Source organism: Rattus norvegicus, chromosome 11 (assembly GCF_021556685.1).
Source record: "Rattus norvegicus strain SHRSP/BbbUtx chromosome 11, alternate assembly SHRSP_T2T, whole genome shotgun sequence".
Classification (NCBI taxonomy): domain Eukaryota; kingdom Metazoa; phylum Chordata; class Mammalia; order Rodentia; family Muridae; genus Rattus; species Rattus norvegicus.
In genome coordinates this window covers 49,753,652-49,774,558 of record NC_141544.1, presented here as the reverse complement: position 1 = coordinate 49,774,558, position 20,907 = coordinate 49,753,652, and the positions used below count along the sequence as shown (strand labels likewise).

At 42.2% G+C, this 20,907-nt stretch overlaps 1 protein-coding gene across 5 annotated transcripts in view; it reads left to right on the top strand.

The window, feature by feature from the left end:
* The window catches only part of Dscam (DS cell adhesion molecule), a 578,367-nt gene that overhangs the window by 322,034 nt on the left and 235,426 nt on the right, over window positions 1-20,907 (top strand). For 2 of the 5 annotated variants that reach the window (XM_087575369.1, NM_133587.1), the window contains 5 exon segments: window positions 3,918-4,064; window positions 7,212-7,490; window positions 11,510-11,785; window positions 16,273-16,569; window positions 17,314-17,589. In XM_087575369.1, coding sequence (XP_087431495.1) covers window positions 3,918-4,064; window positions 7,212-7,490; window positions 11,510-11,785; window positions 16,273-16,569; window positions 17,314-17,589 — 1,275 coding nt within the window. 5 annotated transcript variants of the gene reach the window in all.

The window sequence follows — 20,907 nt, the reverse complement described above, 5'->3', positions numbered from 1 at the left end:
TTATCCACTATCTCTCTCCCTGTGGTGGTTCTCTCACTACCTGCTTCCAGCTCTGATCACCTCCCTTATGCCTCCCTATGCAACACAGTCTCCCCTACTTCTTGTTTCTCAGCCTATATCACTGCTTGCCTGGAAGTCCTGCCCCTGGATTTCCTGCCTCAGCTCAGCTCTTTATTATACTGAAAAGCCACATTCAAGTTTGAACAACAGCAGTAAGAGCTATGCTAATCCACCTTTTAGGGTTGTCTTTAGGCATTGGGAGCTGCCTGCTCCCAATTTACCATGGCAGCACCCTGCTCTTATTTATAATCTCAGAGAATCATCTTTTGGGAAGGTGAGGAAGGACAAGCATACAGAAAACTGGTGATGGACCATAGAAATGACAATACCAAAATCCTGCCAGTATTTAGTTCTCTGTAGGCAAAGCAATCAACAATGGAAAATACAGGGACAAACCTCCACACAAAGTCACCCCAACATAGGGCCAGGGCAGCCATCACGGGTTTGCTCCTACCCTGCTAAAGTGCCATCACAGATGGCCAACTACTTACATCTTCCCAGCTAATGGCTTTTCAATTCTCAAGGAAATGTCCCATGTTCAAAAGATGACAGCATCTGTATATGCTTCCTTCTTGTCCTACCCATCTGTCACTGCAAAAAGAAGGGGTTATTGTAGTGTTATATAACTATGTAAAATACATTGAAAAAGAAAACATATTTTGTTCCACACAGTTTATATTGATAAGAAATACTTGCAGAACAATGACACATGACAAGTGGTAAAAGATTTCTCATTGCTTCATTTTGAAGAGCAGATAAAACAAACGTATCTAGATTGTATGAAAGAAACTTGGAGGAATTTTTGTAGCTTTCTGTCATTAAGCATTTTCACATTTAAAGCAAATGGCTTGATAGATACTGCTTTTAATAGCGTTAAACTCTATGCAAAGGTAGGGCTTGTCTTTATTGATCTTTTCTTAGTTACTTTGAATTGCTTTTATCTTATATAAGAATTTATGATTTCTCAAATTTTATCAGTGCAAATGTCCTGTGGATAACACATGGTCCTTGCAAGACAGGAATTATGAAGCAATAATGCCTGTAGCAGAAATATTTGAGACCCTAAGTCAGTAAAGTTGGACACTGGAGATCCTTCAGTCTATAAAGCACTCATCTTGTGAGCATAAGACAACTAATTTTATTCCCTCAAACTCATATCAAAGAAACCAGGAATGGTGGCATGGGCTTACATCACAACAGTGTGGAGTTGGAAGTGTGCAAACTCTCAGGTCTTGCTGGCCAGCCATACTAGCTAAAACAATGTGCTCCAAATTGATGAGACAATATCTTAAAAATAAGTAAATAAACAACCCTTATTTAGCTTGCTTTCTCTGGTTCTAGACACTGTGACCAAAAGCAACTTGGTGAAGAAAACATTAATTTCAGCTGACAACTTTCGGTTTGTTGAGGGAAGTCAGGGCAGAAACTCAAGGCAGGAACCTGGAGCAGAAACATGAAGGAATGCTACTCCTGACTCACTCCCATGCTTTTTATCTGAAACAGTTGAGCGCCCCACCCCTCACCCCTGCCAAGGGATGGTATCAGCCATGGTGGGAGTCCAAAGACGCTGGCTCTAGTATCAGTGAATACTCTAGCAAAGGATAAATAAATTTGCTGGAAGGAGTGAGAGCAGCAGAAAACCAGCCACATTTATTTCTCTCGTTCCCTTTTATCCAGATAGAAGGTGCTGCCTACATTTAGAGTAGGTTTTCCCACTTCAGATAATCTGATAAGGTAAATCCCAAGTTGCTTGCATTTGATTGATTCCAAATCCAGTTGAGTTGACAACCAAGATTAGCCTAAGGAATGACAATACTATCTGGCTTTCAGATACAAGTGAACTCACCTGTACAGCCATGTGTACGAACATGTACAGACATGAAGATGCATGCACACCTGCCACACACATGACTGTACATAGATATGTATACCTGGACAGACATGATCATGCATACATACACACACATGCTTGTAGAGAGAGTACATAAGACATCTGATAATTCTATAATGGCAAATGACAAAGGCTTTCAACTGAACTCAGAAAAATTGAAATAGAAGATGATATATTTGCATTCTAACCTTTTTTCCAGATACAAATCACATTTTCTCTCAGGTGAAATCAGGCCCCATGTGGAAATATTCCGCAGACAACTCCAACAGTGACAAAAGTGGCTGAGCCACCCTCCAGCAGAAGGCTAGGATTCATAACAAGAGCAGTTTCTATACCTTTACATGTCTCATTATTAAATTATAATTGAACTGTGTGACAGGCTTAGAGATTTATAATTTTGTGCTGTAAATTTAGAAGTTCATACTTTCAAAGGGAAGGCAATCTCATTCTTCTGAAGCTGTGATATTTGATATTACGGTCTGTCTGTGAAGCTAGAATCACACAGGTAAGAGTGAGACCACAGCCAGGATGTGGAGCTGGGGAGCCAAGAACAAATCCTCCTCACTGGGATGAAAAACAGTAACTGTCTGTCTTTTAGATTAATTGTTTCAAACTGACTGAAAAAGACCCAGATACCCACAAGCATGGAGTACACAAAGAGTTGAACTTTAACCTAGAAAGAATGATGAATGTTGCCCATATCTGTGAGGGAGTAAGACTTCCCTGCAAGTGTGTGGTACATCTTTCTACTTTGTTGTTTGCTATTTAACATTTTTATGTTTTGTTGACATATTTCAAAATTGATGGAAAAAGTGTATGCTCCTTCATGAGGAATTTGCAACAGAAAATGTATTTTTCCCTTAACTTATTGCATCCTAAAAGGAGGTGCATAGTCCCAGAAAATCTGCTAAATTAGGTATATAGCAATTACATCTTAGTTTTATTGCTCTAAGAGAGATAAATACCTGACATGAGTGTGAATTTATAAGATGATATGTTTATTATGTAATTTAATAAAAGAAAGTATTCCAGCTTGCACTAAGAGCAAAGCTGAAACAGATTTGGCCCTTAAGTAAATATATAACAGCTTGTACCCATTGTGAGAAGATTCCCTAACTAGATAAGTAATTCTTCACAGAAGGATTTGTTGATGTGATTGAGTTGTTTCTATTCTACTTTTAATTTTTTCTATTAGTTCTTTGAGAATCTCAGACAATGTGTTTTGAGACCCCCCCCAAGTTACCCCACCTCCAAATCCTCCCAGATCCATCCCCTTATCTGACCACCAAACTTTGTCTTCTCTTATATCTTTACCCATTAAATCCATTCTGTACTGCCCATACTTTCTTGGATATGTGGTTAGTGGTTCCCAAACTTCCTAATGCCATTATCCTTTAACATGATTCCTTAAATTGGGGTGACCTCCAACCATAAATTTATTTTGTTGTTACTTCATAACTGTAATTTTGCTACTGCTGTGAATTACAATGTCAATATCTGATATGCAAGATATCTGATTTATGACCCCCAGAGGGGTCTCCATTTACAAGTTGAGACACACTGCCCTAGAAAGTAGTTAACTTACAAAGGCCTCTCCTCTTAGAGGGAACTGATTTTCACAGCAGCTATCAATCATGAAACCTTGTGCCCACTCCTCTAGACTGGGAGTTTGTCACAACTGCCCTACATCAGCTCTGCTACATCCAGGGATGTTGTTTCCTTTTGGGTATCCATTGCCTCTGGTTCTTCCTGGATATCTATCTGCATGTTCTTCTGTGAGATCCCAGAGTCTTGGGATAGGGGTGAGAAATATATGTTTCATTCTCTGCGCCTTGGCTGGGTGTGGGCCTCTGTACTGACTGCACAAGAAGCGTTTCTGATAACAGTTGGGAAGACAGGTTGAACATTGAATTAGAGGTCGATTTCTAGCCTGTTTTCACAAAGCCGTTTCTCTCATCTGTTTCAGGATCTAGATTTCTCATCACATCCACGGGAGCCTTGTATATTAAAGATGTACAGAACGAAGATGGGCTGTACAACTACCGCTGCATCACGCGGCACAGATACACAGGGGAGACGAGACAAAGCAACAGCGCGAGACTGTTCGTGTCAGGTGAGAGCGTGGTCTCAGGACCAAATTCCTCCTGTGCCTCCCCTCTGCTAGTTCTTGGTGTCCCAAACTAAAGACTTTGGGACCAAGCAGAAACCTTCAGCTTTTGCATCTACAGATTTATAGATTATTAATGTCTTTTAAACCAACATCCACGTAGCAATACAAACACAAATTCCAAGGCATTTTCCAGTTTGGAAGATCGTACATTCTTTTGATTGAAGCGATTGCTTGTTCCAAGGTCTTGTGCCACATATTTGTGTGTCTCTCCATTGATGGGCACAGCCAACCCCGTCCGCTTCCTGTCCTACTGGTCATAACCCCCTTGCTAGAACAAGTTCGTCTAGAGACGTATTCTTTTCAGATCAGCCACCTAGGCACTCAGAGACTACTTCGGACATAATCCATGGCTGTGCCTCTGAAACCTAAGCCAGGATGAACCTTGCCTCTGCAGTCTATACAGTCTAGAATGGCCTGTGACAGTGGCTTGTGTTTTGAATGGTGAGTTTGTTAAACATGTAGCAAACAATAATAATGGAATAAACAATAAGAGGTAAGTAGAGAGAAGCAGAGTAAGGACTTCAACATCAAGTCAGAAACTCATAACATCCAACAGGCATGAGTAGAGCAGCCCAATAGAGAGTACAGACAGAGGAAGTAAACATTAAATCAGGGGCATGTAATCATTTAATAGAAATGCAGTAGAGAAGCCCCCTTGGGTCAGTCAGTTCTGGTTCCTAATTGGAGAACCCTGGGCATAACAAAATGTCTGCTCTAACAAGGCTCCCAGGTAAAAGAGCAAATGACGACAGATAGAGGTGACATCATCAAATTGGATGCTTACAACATGCAGCAGAGGCCTACTGGGTACATTGACATCATCTGTAGTCACCATTAAACTTTCTCTGCAAGACCGAACTTCCCATGGGTGAATTTCTGGCTTCTCATTCCCACTGCAGTCACCTTTATATTATGGGATAAACAACAGTGACCTGGGTTGGAAGCAGTTTGACTTCTAACTGTTCTAAGTGGTGAGATGATTTACTCACCTTGGCTGTATGCTGTCTTGTTCTTGCCCCATTGCAGAGCTAGGGGCCAGGTTGATTCAGGAGAAGTGAGACTTGGGGATTTTTGAAATACATATGCTAGAATATGGAACAGAAGAGACCTGTTCGCTCTAGAGTAGATTTCAACAAACAACAACATGTATTGCATGCTCTCTCCCAGTGCTCATGGTCAGCTCATTTTCTGCTTTTAATCTGCTGGGACTTCTGAGCTTCCTGAGTCCTATAAGTTTCATGAGTTTCCTGAGTCCTATAAGTTTCATGAGCTTCCTGAGTCCTATAAGTTTCATGAGTTTCCTGAGTCCTGAAAATTCCATGAGCTTTCCCAATCTTAAAGGAAATGTTTCAATTTGAGTTAACAGCTATACAAACAGAGGAGAGTTCCCTCTCCTTCCCTGTTTACATTTCTGTTTCTAGGCCTAAACATTGTGGTTGCTTGTCCTAGATTTTGGCGGCAAACTGTTTTAATATTATTTTCTTGATGCTACTTGTAAGAATTAAGTTTGGAAGTGGGTATAAAGAATGAAAATTGACATTAACCTGAATAGCAACAGCAAACTGAAGGGAGGTTCCTCAAGATGTGAACATGGCATGACCAGGGTAGGAGAGAATGCCGTGATTTGAGTGGTATTTGTAGATAGGAGTCAGGAAGGTCAAAAGATTTCCTTAAGGGAAGAATGGAGTAAGTAAGCTGTTTCTTAAGATGAGCTAGTTTTGAAACTTTAGGAGGAGGGGTGGGCCTATTATCTATTTTTGTAATTGCTAAGGGTTTGGGGTTGAGGTCAGCTGTTTTTATTTTGCTACATCTTGGAACTCTGAGCCCAGGTTGGGCCTTGGTGTTAGGAAAAGGAATAATTTTCTTTTACCAGCCTAAGTGAGATAAAATTTAACTGCAGTTTTCATTTATGGTTCCCTGTTAGCTGATGATATATACCTGTTGTCCCTAGTTATTTCTTCTTTCGATAAACATCTGATCACTTTGAAATTGATTATTAGTTGTATTTTTAAAACATTTTAAGTTGTTTTTGTTTTTATTTGTTTTCCTGGGTTCCTTGTGTATGCTGGACATTGATCCTTTGTTAGACAGAGAGTTGGCAAGTATTTCCTTCCAGTTAGAGTGTGGAGAAAGGAATCTCTCTCTTCTCCTACTGTGAGAATGTAAATGAGAAGAACCACCACAGAGAGCAACACAGGAAGTCCTTACAAAGCTAAGATCAGATATGTGATCCAGCTCCCCCATATCGTGAATAGGGCCAAAGGAAATGACATCGGTATGTCACAGCCTAGCAAGACCATGTTGTTTCCAGAACTATCTATACTAGCTTTTATGTGAAATCAATTTAGGCCATTTACAGATTAAAAACAACAAGGAAAATGTGGCATACCCAGTACAGTGAACCACGAAGAGAAATGAAATCCCACTGTTTGCAGGTCCTGTGGGCAGAAATGGGGGCTGTGGCATTAAGTAAAACAAGCCAGCAGAGAAAGACAAGACCTTCATGTTCCCATCTGTGTGTGATCCTCAACACAATCAGCCTGAACATAGACTAGTGATCAGTAAATGATTGAAAAGCGGTGGGAAAGGGCTTGAATTTGATCAGGACTAACTGCATGCATGTATTGAAATATCATACCAGACCGCCAAAGTCTGTACAGATAATACCCGCTAACCAAAGGTAAATAAGTGTAGACCACTTAAAACAAATAAATAGTGTACTAAGCCCCATTAGCTTGTGAACTGAATTTTGCTAATTTAACAGCGCACGCTCTCTCTCTGCCATTGTTGAAAGGAGATGTGTGGTGTTCCTCCTCTCACCAAAAGTTAATCTCCTTCTTGGCTGAGCTGATGACTCTGTCATACCGACTCTAGACATTCCCACCAAGCAAGAATCACCAGCCAGAGCTCTGACCAGGACTCAGCCTTTTATAAGTTGTGAGGAGGAGAGCGCTGTCTGGCCTGTTTTAAAGATCCATGGCAACAGTGGACAAGAGGTTCAGGATTAATGTATAAAGGCTACCTGTGGTTCTCAGTGACCACGCACACTCTCCATTCTTAGCCTTTGACAGTTTCATTTTTCTTCTGCAGACCCAGCGAACTCAGCCCCATCCATCCTGGACGGGTTTGACCACCGCAAAGCCATGGCAGGGCAGCGTGTGGAGCTGCCGTGCAAAGCTCTTGGGCACCCCGAGCCGGACTACCGCTGGCTGAAAGATAACATGCCCCTGGAACTTTCCGGAAGGTTCCAAAAGACAGTGACCGGGCTGCTCATTGAGAACAGCCGCCCTTCAGACTCAGGCAGCTACGTGTGTGAAGTATCCAACCGATACGGCACTGCCAAGGTGATAGGCCGCCTGTACGTGAAACGTAAGTTGGATAGTAAATGGGAAAAGTAGCATGGGCCACGTGATTGGTGTCCTGAAGAAGCTAATTTCCATCGCTCCCCACCACATTCTTCTGACCTCACAGCATCTGACCTACATCCACCGTTCCCCGCTGAGAAATTACCCACATGGCTACACAGCCTGGGTTTGCCTTGAGGTTTTCATGAGGCCACAGTATTAATGCCTTTCCAAGATAGTACTACCCATCTGTCCTTCTTAATGGCCAAACTCTGAAAACAGACAACGGAAGGGATGATGTTGGTAGCTCAGTGATAGAAGACAAAAAAATGGTTGATCTGAGTCTCTTTCTAGAATTCGTTTAAATTTCTCAAAGGTACCACTATTGTAGAAACAGGTTTAAATTGTGTCGACACTAAGCTTGAACCCCTTCCTTCCTTCCTTCCTTCCTTCCTTCCTTCCTTCCTTCCTTCCTTCAATTATTTTACATTTATTTGTTTTGTATGTGTTGGGGGAGGACTCGTGTGACAGCTCATTTGTGGATGTTAGAAGACAGCCTGTAAGAGTTGGTCCTCTGTTTTCATCCTGTAGATCCCAGAGCTCAAACTTGGGTGGGCAAAGCTCTACAATGAGTGGCTTTACCTGATGAGCCAATCTATTGGTCCTGTACTGTGTTGTAGAGAATCTTCTTGTCATCTTCCCCAAGATTTCTCTTCATTCCACCCTGGCCACAGACCTGAGGGATGTGCAGGGGATCCTGATGACCTATTGGGGAGCAAGAGGGTGTAACCGTGGAGTGCACTTTGACCTAGTCAAACATCTTCAAATTTGCTAATATAGAAACTTAAACAAAATGGATTGGCCAACATCACCCCAGGAGGGGGACAACAAAACCACAGCCAGAGAAGATGTTCCTTCGTTGACAAAACCTACCTTTAGAATGTAGTTTTGAGCTGGAGAAAATGAGCTAAGCAGGATGAACACCAAGATAGAGGTGTGGTCTTAGCATTTTTTTCCAACACATCGCCTGTGCGTGGAATGGCTGCTTCAGTGCCAACCATAGGTAGCTCTAGCCTTCACAGTACCTTGGGTGAATGAGTTTAAATCAAGGACTTGAATGATTGCTTGGGACCATCTATGTTTTCAGAGTCCCTGGACTCAGGATAAGGCTGTCTAGCAATGGAAGAGTTGCTAGAAAACCCCCACAGCTGATTGAACAGTTATGCCTCATCTAGATTAAACAATTTGATATCAGACGGCCACCAGAACTGTGGCAATAGACTCCACGTGCACTTCTAGTAACAGTTCTCTGGGTCCTTGTTCCACACTGAAGTAACTTTATAGCTTGGGCTAGTGTCCAGGGCATCTCAATGAAACTGGTCACATGTCCCGTTTTTGCCTTAATACATACTGAGGAATCTAAACTCCTTCAATTCCTTAGATAATCCTCCTGGGTCAGAGTACAAGTGACCTTGCTTTTGTTGCTCCTCCATGTGGATTCAGTTTCTAATCTCAAGTGTCTAAAACTTCCCATCTGTCCTCCTCCAGCATAAAGTATCATCTGAAGGCACTCCTGCCTCTCTTCAGCTCTAACTCCCACTGTTGTCTTGCTTCCTCTTCCTCTTCCTCTCCCACTTCCTCCCTCTCTCTCTCTCTCTCTCTCTCTCTCTCTCTCTCTCTCTCTCTCTCTCTCTCTCTCTGAAGACAGTTCCCATAAGCTGCATTTTGAACAGCATCTGGGGAAAGATGCATGTTTCTACCATGTTTGCTTTTGTAGCTGCAATTCTTCGCCTCACCCAGAGACGTCCTTTGGACTCTTCACCAATCCCTCCTGCCTTTGGAAGGTTCTATCAGTCTGTGGTAGATCACATTTTCCATCCTGACTCTGCTCATGATGGGAAGTGTTCTCTTGGGTTCTGGGTCCATAAGCATACCTGGCCTCTTTTAGGTGACAGATAAGTGTAGATGTGAGCTTTATGCAAAGTGCTCAGCCAACATTTCAACCCTATGGTATACAGAGCCAGAATAGTGTCACCAAAACTCTGCTTCCTGAATAGCATTTCTTGTTAGGAACATCTTCCCCTCTTACTCCTGTAGGCAAGTTTTAAGTCCTGGGTTCTCATTAAGCCTTCCTTTCACTGTCCCAGGCAGACCAAGTCCTGGACAATGGATCTTCCCTGCTGTCATCTACACCTCTATGAGGCTGACTCTAATATATTCTCCACCCCTTTCACAATACCTCCTTGATGACTACCTTCCTCTACCCCAGTGTTCAACACCATGCGACCCATCAATTCTCCTGAGGCCATTTAATTGAGCCATCTATTTAGTTAACAGTCTTCAGGAATGTTTAGTGTGTTTGTAGCACTGGAGTTTGAACCCAGGCCTTTTTTCAGCCATTTATGTTCCCAATCTTGCTGTTAAATCTTACTTTTGGACATAGGGTTTCACTAAATTGCTCAGGCTAGCCTTGAACTTGTTGTCCTCTTTCCACAACCTTCTGATTGTCTGGGATTATAGACATGCTTTAGTTGGTTTTTATCAAATTTTATTTGGGACAATAGCTCAGCAGTTATAAGCACCAGCAAGTCTTCTAAAGGACCTGGGTTCAATTCCCAAGCATGCATGGCAGCTTATGTGTATAACTCTTAGTTTTGGAGAATCTGGTGTCTTCATCTAGCTTCCACTGGCACTAGGCATTCATGTGATACACTGATATATATTCAGGTAACATATCCATACACATTAAAAATTATTTCAATATTGAGGTCCCTTTATAAAGATGTTTCAAATTGCCTTCCAAATTTGCCTCCCACTTTTATACTTCTAAGAGTTTCTGTTGTATTCAGACTAGATCTGACACTGTCATACCTGTGATCCATACTCTAATCCCTGCTGTCCCTACTCTCTGCAACTGTCTTTTTGCTCCCTGGTTTCTGTTCTAGCCATTCTTGACATCTGAGGATTTCCTGGTCCTTGCTACATATCTGTTATGTCATTTTTGGCTGTAACAATCTTCCAGTTCTTCATTAATCCACAAACATTGAGAATGGGAGACTTTGTACGCTGGGAAGCTGAGACATTGGGAACAAGACAGATGGAGCTTGTTGGCTCTATTCACATGTCTGATGAATAGACAAATCAAATCCTTGAATAACTATTTCTTTTCCTGGCAATGAGAATTACAACAAAATCTTCACAGAGACCTATGGGGAGACTCCTTAAGCAGTACATGGGGAATATATAGTTGTTTTGGGGGCTACATGCTAATTATAGCACAGAATGTATACTTCTCTTTGTCTCACCTATGACTGTAAAACTTGATATCTGGGAAATGTTCTGTAGAGGTTCCTCTCTTGAGTTAAGTTTGTGGAATTGGAAACATGAATTTCAAAGACTGGAGTTCCATCCTGGCTCCAGTGAGCAAATATTATATTAAAGCAAAACTCTTTTTATGGTCACACATTTGAACCTAGTCCTCTTCTTGGTAACCAGTGTCATTGGCCTAAACATAGTAATGGACTAAGGCTAGGCCATAAGTGCTCCCCTGGGACAACGCTGACAGGTTTTGTAATTTTTTTCTATACTCATGCTCCTGTTACTAACCAGCATCTTGCATTTCCTAGTATCTCCTTTTTTTTTTTTTTTTTTTTTTTGGAGCTGGGGACCGAACCCAGGGCCTTGCGCTTTCTAGGCAAGCGCTCTACCACTGAGCTAAATCCCCACCCCCATTTCCTAGTATCTCTATCACAAGTTCTCTGAGGAAGGAATGTGACCAACATTGTGCTATTTGTTATATAGAGAGAAAGAGGCCCAGAGAAAACACCAAGAAAAGTGTTTCCAAGCAAAGTGGTACCCCAAATAACACGGATGTGCCATCCCCAAAAACACTGCCATGAGTCCCCCAAACAACACTGATGTAAGACCCTAATGAAGAGCCCTGGCAGTTATACCTTGGCTTCAGCAAAGCCTAGTATGCTATTGAAATAATGTCAACACCTTGCGATGTTTTACTTTATTTCTATCTCTTATCTAACTCTCTAGAGCCACTGAAAGCCACCATCAGTCCCAGAAAGGTTAAAAGCAGTGTGGGCAGCCAGGTCTCCTTGTCCTGCAGTGTGACAGGAAACGAAGACCAGGAGCTCTCCTGGTACAGAAATGGTGAAATCCTCAACCCTGGGAAAAACGTGAGGATCACAGGACTCAACCACGCGAACCTTATAATGGATCACATGGTCAAGAGTGATGGGGGCGCCTACCAGTGCTTTGTTCGCAAGGACAAGCTATCTGCTCAAGACTATGTCCAGGTGGTCCTTGAAGGTCAGTGGGCAACGTTGGAGGGTGAACAAACAGAATCCAGTAGAGCATGGGACAGGGAGAGGGCTATGCAGAGACACTCATGGGAGGAAATAGGTCACTACTCGTCTCTCTGTCTAGTGACTCTAGTCTCCCTAGATCAGCCAAGGGAAAGGCATTGCTCTGCTGAGAGAGGGTGGAGCAGTGTTATTGAGAATTATGGCTTGGGATTGTCTGAATTCTTCCTACTCATATTTAAAGTTATTTGCCAAAAATCAGCCTTTGAACCTAGAGCTATGGGTTCTACTGCCAATTCATAATTCTCTAGATGTATAAATGCAGCAATGCCTTGTTTGGGAGCTGTTGGATGCCTAAGTAGGATATTTGTTTGGGGTCTACCTGATAGATACATTGTGGGATGTTTAGGTGAGTCTCTAGCCTTAGCCCACTTGATGACAGCAGTAGCCCCTGTAAGTTATGATCACACACACACACACACACACACACACACACACACACACACACACACGCATGCATATATACAACACAGAGAGAGAGAGAGAGAGAGAGAGAGAGAGAGAGAGAGAGAGAGAGAGAGAGAAGCAATAACCTTAACTTTAATAGAATGTTTTTGGATGAAAATATGACTTATGGTTGGTGCCATTGTCTATAGCCTGGTCAAAATGTTCCCAGACTTAGGTGTGTGGAAAACTTGAGGAGTTGCCTTGGGGTAGAATAACATGATCTGTTTGCTTTTCTTAATTGGTTACTGAGTACTTCAATCTTCAAGTTCATCCATCACCAAGGGAATAGAGCTGTGACAGGTGACATTTAAGCAAGACATATATTTATCACCAGATAATTGAAATGGCTCCTGTCTGTGTATTTGTATGTCTTGATGGGAATTATATCATTAACTATCATTTAAAATCCATCCATTATCAATTGGTGAAAGTGATGAAATTATTTTTCTATAGCCCAAGGATAGAGTAAGTACAACCCATTAATGTATGTGAGTAAGTTTAAATCTGACTGATGCTAAGAGAATAGTTCCATTATGGAACCTTTAACCTCAACTCCTTTGTCAGAAGTAGCAGGCGTAGCAGTGATGATTGAAGCATTTCTGCAGACAGTGAGGTTCTTAATGCAGAGTAGAAATGACCTGAAGGCTCAGTCCTTGTGTTAAATGCCTGACACCACTTCGCACATAATAATTAAGAGCAGAAGTAATCAATTTGCAAGGAGCTGGTTCTGGTAGTCAGAATGCACCCTGGTCCTCCCAGAGTCATTACTTTTAGCTAAAGAAAGAGGAAAGATTACTTGTCTAGGACCCGTTACCTCGGCAACTGTCTCAAGTAACTAAGAAAACCTAAAGAGCATATTGATCATCTGCAATGATGTCAAAAGGGCTCTGTTATCAGAATGACAGCTGGGTAGATTACAAAGGCACTTGGGTCTCACTGGGCGAGTAATGCCTACCTTCATCTCCACAATGTCAGTCACTTGAATAGAAACAGATGGGTGTGGGGAGCCAAGCACACCCCCCACTTAGTCTTACATAGGTTTCTGTTCAGAAGAAGATTCACTTTATTTTTCTTTCTTCAGAAAGATGATGGTACTAATGTCAAAAAAGAAAATGTATATCTAGTATCTAATACACACCTATGCCTGACCAGTACATCCTTAGACAGCTCCCATAATTCCTGCTGTAAGAACTGGATTAAGATAAAATTATAATAATCTTAGCCTACAGTGGACTCTCCATGAATGTGGATGGATGGGAAAATCTGGGAGCCTTTGCCAGGAGACTGAATTCCCTAAAACCTCATCATGGTGGGCTTATCGTTAAACCAGAGTAATTGGGAAACACAAAATAAAAATGAGGAATAAGAGGTTCAGGTTCTAGGAGTGAAGAACAGCAACCACAGGCAAGTTTGCATGCACAGGAGATTGGTGGAGTTTAGGTGGAGTGTAGAGAACTGAGAAAACCCCAGAGCAAACAGAATGGTAGATGGGCACTGGGAGGAAGGTACAGGGATCTAGAGACTTTTCTTTGAGGTCACCTCCAAGGCCAGGTAGGACTGAAAGTAGAAGAAAAGCAAAGTGCAGGAGTTTGTAGAGCTGAGGGACTGGAACTTACACATCAGAGAGTAGGGCAGGGGACACAAAGGAAAGACACCAGGAGACAGTCTCCAAGTCATCATTCAAATCACTTTGAAAAACTTGGTTGACATATGGTCTGCTATGTGGATGGAATCTAATTCTATAACTTAAAGCATTAGAAATATTTGAAAGAAAACAAAACAAATCGACAAGCAAAATAAACCAAAAGCAGACAACAGAAAAAGATGGGGAGGAGACCCATATGTCAGGATCAACAGTCAAGGTGTCTTACTCCATTTATTGAAATAAGTTTAATCATTTAAAGGAAAATGTGGTTATAAAGGATGAACACATAAGAAAACCCAACACTTGGGAAGCTGAGATAGGGGGATCTTGAGTTTGTAGCCACCATGGCTGCATAGTGAGATCTTATCTTAAAAACTGATGTATAGAGTGAGTTTAAAGTTGACATGGAAAAGCTAATTTCTTAGAATGAGAAGTTGATTTCCAATGTAAGTACAAGAGGACAAAGGAATGAAAACTATTCAAGCTGGGAGGAGAATGAAATTGGAGGATTCCTCCCACTAGTTTTGTAGCCTCTCTATGAAGCTACATGGACCAAGGTAAATTACACTGCTGAAGGAAGGGTGGTAGGTGTGATCTTGAGATGTGTCCACATATGCATAGCCGGTTGAGTTTCACAAGGATACAGGATAGTCAATAGGTAAAGGAAATACTTTCAGTTAACTACCAATTGTCATTTGAATAAGTGTCTGCAAAGCCATTAAGGGACTCAACCAACATCTGGAGCGAACATAAAAACCAATTTGATATAAATTTCAGACACAAATGTTTAATGTTAAGCCATAAATGTCTTAAATAGAGAGTTGTTCCTGATCTAGAGATAGGACAAAAGTAGAAGGGGGACCACAACCTGAAAGAAACAATTTCAGTACATACACTAACAGGTATTCTATATAGTGTATGTCTGTCTGACAGATATCATGGATCATTTGTAATGAACACCTGATAAATTAATAATTATAAATTAGTTTACATATATTTGCTAACATTCCAAATATATTTTAGGAGTCAGGGCTGGAAAGACAGATCAACTGTTCAGAACTGGCTGCTCTTGCAAAGCACCGAGGCTCAGTACCTAACATGGTGGTCTACCACTGCCTATAACTCTGGTTCTGGGGACTCTGACACACTCTAGCCTCTAAGGACACTACACATGTGACATACACATGTACATGCAGGCAAACACTCATACACATGAAATAGAATGAATAAACCTAAAAGTTCTACAAACCTGAAACTCAAGGTCAGTCTAATTAAAGAATGAGTAAAATATTCGAGTAGCACTCCTCAAAAAAGGACACAAGAATAATGAATAAACACTAAAAAATATTGATTCTGCCTAGTGAACACGAAGCCCTCTGTTCAATCCACAGTATAAAACAAAATAGGAAACAAAGCAATCATAACCAATATGAGACCACAAGTGTCCCCACACTATTTCTGGCAGAAATGGACAACATATATTTAAACACAAGGAAGTGGTTGCAACTGGTTCCGAAAAAAATGTCCTTTAAGATTATCTAAGTCAAAATACGAAAAACATTCAAGGTTCCTGGTAATTAAAGAGACATAGATGTAGTGCTGATGGACTGGGGATTTTTTTTTAAACATTTCAAAGTTCTTTTCTCATCACTGAAAGTAGAAATACCAACGGTGCTATGGCTAACAACCAGCACATCTGAGAAACAACATGTCTGAGGGACCTCCTCCAGCCATAAACTCTTGAGCTGGAGTGAAGAAGTAAGGCCTCAGGAACCCGGATGTAGATTTAGGAACACGGATGGGGAGACTTAGGAACCCGGATGCAGAGATTTAGGAACCCGGATGCAGAGATTTAGGGACCCGGATGTAGAGATTTAGGAACCTGGATGCAGAGATCCAGGAGCCCGGATGCACAGAAGTAAAATGTATATGAAAAAGTTAGAACATTTCTCTCAGTCCCTCTCTTCTATTTTTATTCTAAATGATGCCTTGTGAGCAATCTCTACAAATACCGAGGGGAAAATAGACAAAGCAGCATTGGGGTGTGCAAAATCCTTGTTTGTGGCTTCGAAGAGGAACATAATGTCTCGAACCGCAGTCATGGGATCTCTTGGTGTTTTACCATGAGCTCTCGGTCGCCTCATCCTTCCTTCCCGTAAGACCATAAAGAAAGGGGCGTCACTTTGCTTTCATTCATTCATGTCACTTGGAAACTTTTCCTAGCGCAAGGGTTTTGGGGACAGTGCCAACAAACAGTGCTCTCACTCTCTCTCTCTCCCGAGTATAAACAGTGAACTTGGCAGAGGATTAAAATGTCCTTTCCTGTTTTTGTCTCCCTGCAGACGGAACTCCCAAAATCATTTCCGCCTTTAGCGAGAAAGTGGTGAGCCCGGCAGAGCCAGTGTCCCTCGTGTGTAATGTGAAGGGTACACCCTTGCCCACGGTCACCTGGACCCTGGACGATGACCCCATCCTCAAGGGCAGCGGCCACCGCATCAGCCAAATGATCACGTCCGAGGGGAACGTGGTCAGCTACCTGAATATCTCCAGCTCCCAGGTCCGGGATGGGGGTGTCTACCGCTGCACTGCCAACAACTCGGCTGGAGTCGTCCTGTACCAGGCTCGAATAAACGTAAGAGGTGCTTGTCAAATCAGCTCCTCGAACAAACACACACAAATCATTGTAGCGGGACGGGGTGCTGCATGCTCTGGGCTGAGCCTTGCAATGCGCAAAGGAGGAGCTGTTCCTCCCTCTCCCTGCCCTCTCCTTCCTACTCAGGAATGGCGCTGATCAGCGGTGTTGAAAATGGCATTTTGGTCTCCGTAGTCAGCTTGTCTACTTTCTGTCCTCTTACATCTTTCCACTGAAGCTTTCTTTTCCTGGTTTATGCTCTGCATGCCTTTTCCTCTCTCCGTTTTTCCTATCTCACAACATCCATGGTAAGCCTTCACACCCATGGTACCTAACTCAAGTCCGTAGCGCACAGCCGCATAACCTCCATCTTCATCATCCGCCAGACAGTCAATCAGTTGCTCTAAGCCTTTTCACCAGGAGAGCATAGCCACGCAGAGTAGGCTAGTTACTCTTTTTAATTAGTGAAGCTGTCTTTTACCTTGTAATTCAAAATATTTTCATAGACGTCACTGATAAGAGACTTTAACATTCATTGACTCATTCGAGAGTAGTAAGAGGAAAAATAAAACTTTTTATTCATAGTAGAAAATGCCAAATGCCAACAAACTGAAGCAAAAAAAGGTGTATTTACATAAAAATAATTTTTATGTAAATTTTAAATAATTTTCGCCAAAGGAAAAGTATACCCATTTCTTTCCATGAGATGTACCCTTAAATTATTTTCAAGAGTTTTCTTGTGTCTCTCCAGGGCCGGCAAGCATCAGACCGATGAAAAACATCACTGCGATAGCAGGGCGTGACACGTACATCCACTGCCGTGTGATTGGCTACCCTTATTACTCCATCAAGTGGTACAAGAACGCTAACCTGCTTCCTTTCAACCACCGCCAGGTGGCGTTTGAGAACAATGGGACTCTGAAACTCTCAGATGTGCAGAAAGAAGTTGACGAGGGAGAGTACACATGTAACGTGCTGGTGCAGCCACAGCTCTCCACCAGCCAGAGTGTCCACGTGACAGTCAAAGGTAACCCTGTCCCCTTACCTGCCCCACACCACTGCTTTTCAAGCCTGGCTTTTAAGATGGGACCATCTCAGAATCTGGGTAGAGTTGAGTAGCTATGAACACGGAGCGATGGGAAAGGCGCTAACTATTGTCGATATGATCCTGGGTCCTCACGAGACTCGAACTTGATGCCACTTTCTCTGAAGGTGGTGTTCAGAAGGTACACTGTTGGCTTGACTATTTTGTTTTCTATCAGATCATTTTAGAACATACATCTTTCTTCCTCTAAAGATCCCATCTGTGAACTCTTTAGATCCCAAGAGGAAGAGATTTTCGATGGTAGAGAAGGATTTCAAGTTCAAGTTCTCATCTTGAGTGGAGAGAGGAGCTATGGCTGACAGCTCTCCAGTCTTTCTGACTAAATTAGCCATTGGCTCGTGTCATATACAATCCTGGCTTCTAACTGTCAGGATGATCTCTGAGGTTTCGGCAATACAACCTCAGAGACTTTTGCCCACAACAAGCAATAAATTATTGGGTACACCAAGGACACACAGCAGATGCTTTGGGGAGCCATTTTTTTTCTTCTCAAGTCAGTTTCCTCAGTCAAGAATAAAATGAAGGTTTTGCCTCAATGTAATATACCGTACATACAATACACCATGAAGAAGGTTCTGATGTGTTTTAAAACAGTTTGCAGATGGTGTGAGGTAACCCCCCCCCCCAGGCTGCCTCTCTGATCTGTCAAGACCTTCTCCCAGTGTGCTAGAATTGTCTTTTAGTATCTCGGGAGCAAAGCTGTGTGAATTTCATATGGATTTCCCCAATCTCTTTTACCTCAAAACATATCAGATTTACTTTTATTCTAAGAAACATCTAAAAATACATGTACTCACGCCAAATGTTCGTTTGTTGTGGAGTAAGTCATGTTGCATATTAAATACTTGTATCTAGGCATTTTTAAGCTTTCTCAAATCGTTCCATATCTTAATTTTCCTGAAATGATTATAAATCTTTGCTAAAACCTTGATGAAAGCAAGGGCCTCTTCTGGTGGTGCTCCATCACTTATAAAGCATCTGTGTCCTGCTGGGCACCAGCCCTGAGCACTGGATGTGACAGTGTCTGAGAATGGGAGCTTTCCTTTTAGATCTCCTTCTCCTCAGCAGAGATAGAATCAAACAAGACCCATACATCAGCCACTAGACACCTGAGCATGGGATGACTGTGCAGAAAATTAAGTCACAGCAGTATTGTAAGGGTGTGTTGCCATGGAGACTTGGAAACCACATCACTGAATGTGTTAACCTTGCTGTCTTAAGATGCACCATACCTTTAGATGAGAGTTCCACCCATGCACCATCTTTTGATTGGCTGATCATTTACAGATGACTGGCTCTCTGAGATGTGAGGAGGCTCTTTTGAATATTAACACAATTGGCCATACAACATTGAAGCATCATATAATTAGTATCACATGATCTCTTGAGCACTGGAACTCAAGTTGTGTTATTTGTGGCATCATCAACTTTGATCCCAGGAGTTGACAACTTCCCACCTCTCTCTTCCAGCAGAGTCTGCCACATACAAAGGTCTGTGTGGCTATCACTTTAGGGAGCTATTCTGGGTAGAAAAAGTTGGAATTTCATGAGCAAAGCAGCTAGGGGCTTGAACTCTCACAGCCTTCATTCTCCTGGGCTTTGGAGATGAGTGTCCTCTCACACTACTTGGGATTCAAGGCTATTTTTCCAACAAGCAGTCAAACAAAAGCAACTTAGGTCCAGAAACAAAGCCCTTGGGGCACATGGTGGGGACCCCTTGGTGACATTGCTGCATCTCAGTGTCACTGCCATAGCTAATGCTGAGGCCCCGGTGTGTACCCACCACACTGATGGCAATAGTGCAAATAGGACAGAGAAACAGGAAGCTAACATCTCATCACTGTATCGGAGGCTTTCTTCTTATGAACACCCTCATATGTGCACAGGCATCCCCAGAAATCTGTAAGCTACATTTGAAAATGCTTAAAATGTTACTAGCTACCAATTACCCATCCATTAAGCTCTAATGATTGATCTCATGATTGATCATTATGAAGTTTAGGTCTAATCTTCTCATTGATCTTTGATTGCCACTGTGATCTTTTTTTCTTCAAGAGCACCTGATGGAAACATGACCATTTAGATATGGATATGAACATTTTAATACTAAATTTCAGACACACAAATTTAAGCAAAGGCCAATTGAACATTTGTTCAACTTTTAGTCTCAAAGTTTGCTGAGCCAGCATAAATTGACCTGCTACTAATGGTTCTGTTAATTGTCATAAACCAACTCAAAATATCTTAGACCCCAAAGAATAATATATCAGATCTTGTAACCAAAATGCATGATTTCAGAAAAGGATTTAGCCAAGTAGTCTTGACATGACAAGGCATCCCTCATGCATGCTGACAAACTAATTGGCCCCTTAGTCAGACTGTCAATCATCTGAGGCCAAGGTCAGACACATGACCTTGACATTTAAATTGGCCCCGTTAAGTACTCTATATCAGTGTGTTCATCTTAACCTTCTTAGGAAAAGTACAGGACCCAAAGTTGAAACTTTATACTTGAGGTTTATAGTCAGAGACCATAAAGGTGTTAAAGTAAGGAACGGAAGAATGGTGGCCAGAGTGGAAGGCAAGTCTGCAGGGAAACCTCATTTAGATCCTGGGTCATGATCCCAGCTTTCTGTCTGTTGCTCCTCCATGAAACCCCACCTCACTTGGATCCAGGTTCCTCAGAGCAGAGTTTCCTCAAGGCTAAAGACTTGATTTCTATGGACTTTCAAATTCATTGCACACACACACACCCCGCCACCAAATAAAAAGCTCTCCCCTAATGTTCTTTGTAGGTGGCTCCTGGGGAGGGCATTTTGCTAGGTATCCCAGGCCATGAGGCTTCATCAGGGGCCAATGAAAAAAATTCCTCAATAGACCATGCCCTTCCACCCAACCTAAAGAACTGGTGAGAAGCCTGAGTTCCCAAGAGAGAAGAGAACAAGTGCAGCATGTGTGAACAAAAGTGCATCCAGCGGGTGTGAACAAATGCAGTGGTGTGAACAAATGCAGTAGGTGTGAACAAATGCAGCGGTGTGAACAAATGCAGTAGGTGTGAACAAATGCAGCAGTGTGTGAAGAAGCTCTTGCCAGATCCTGAGAGGGGCAGATAGGGACTTCAGAATGTTTTCTTATGTCATTCATTCAAAGCTCCCCAGTAAGAACAGCCCTTGCACAGGCAATCTGTTAGAAAATAAACTGCACTCAGTGCTAAAGGATCCTCCACACCTGAAACCAACC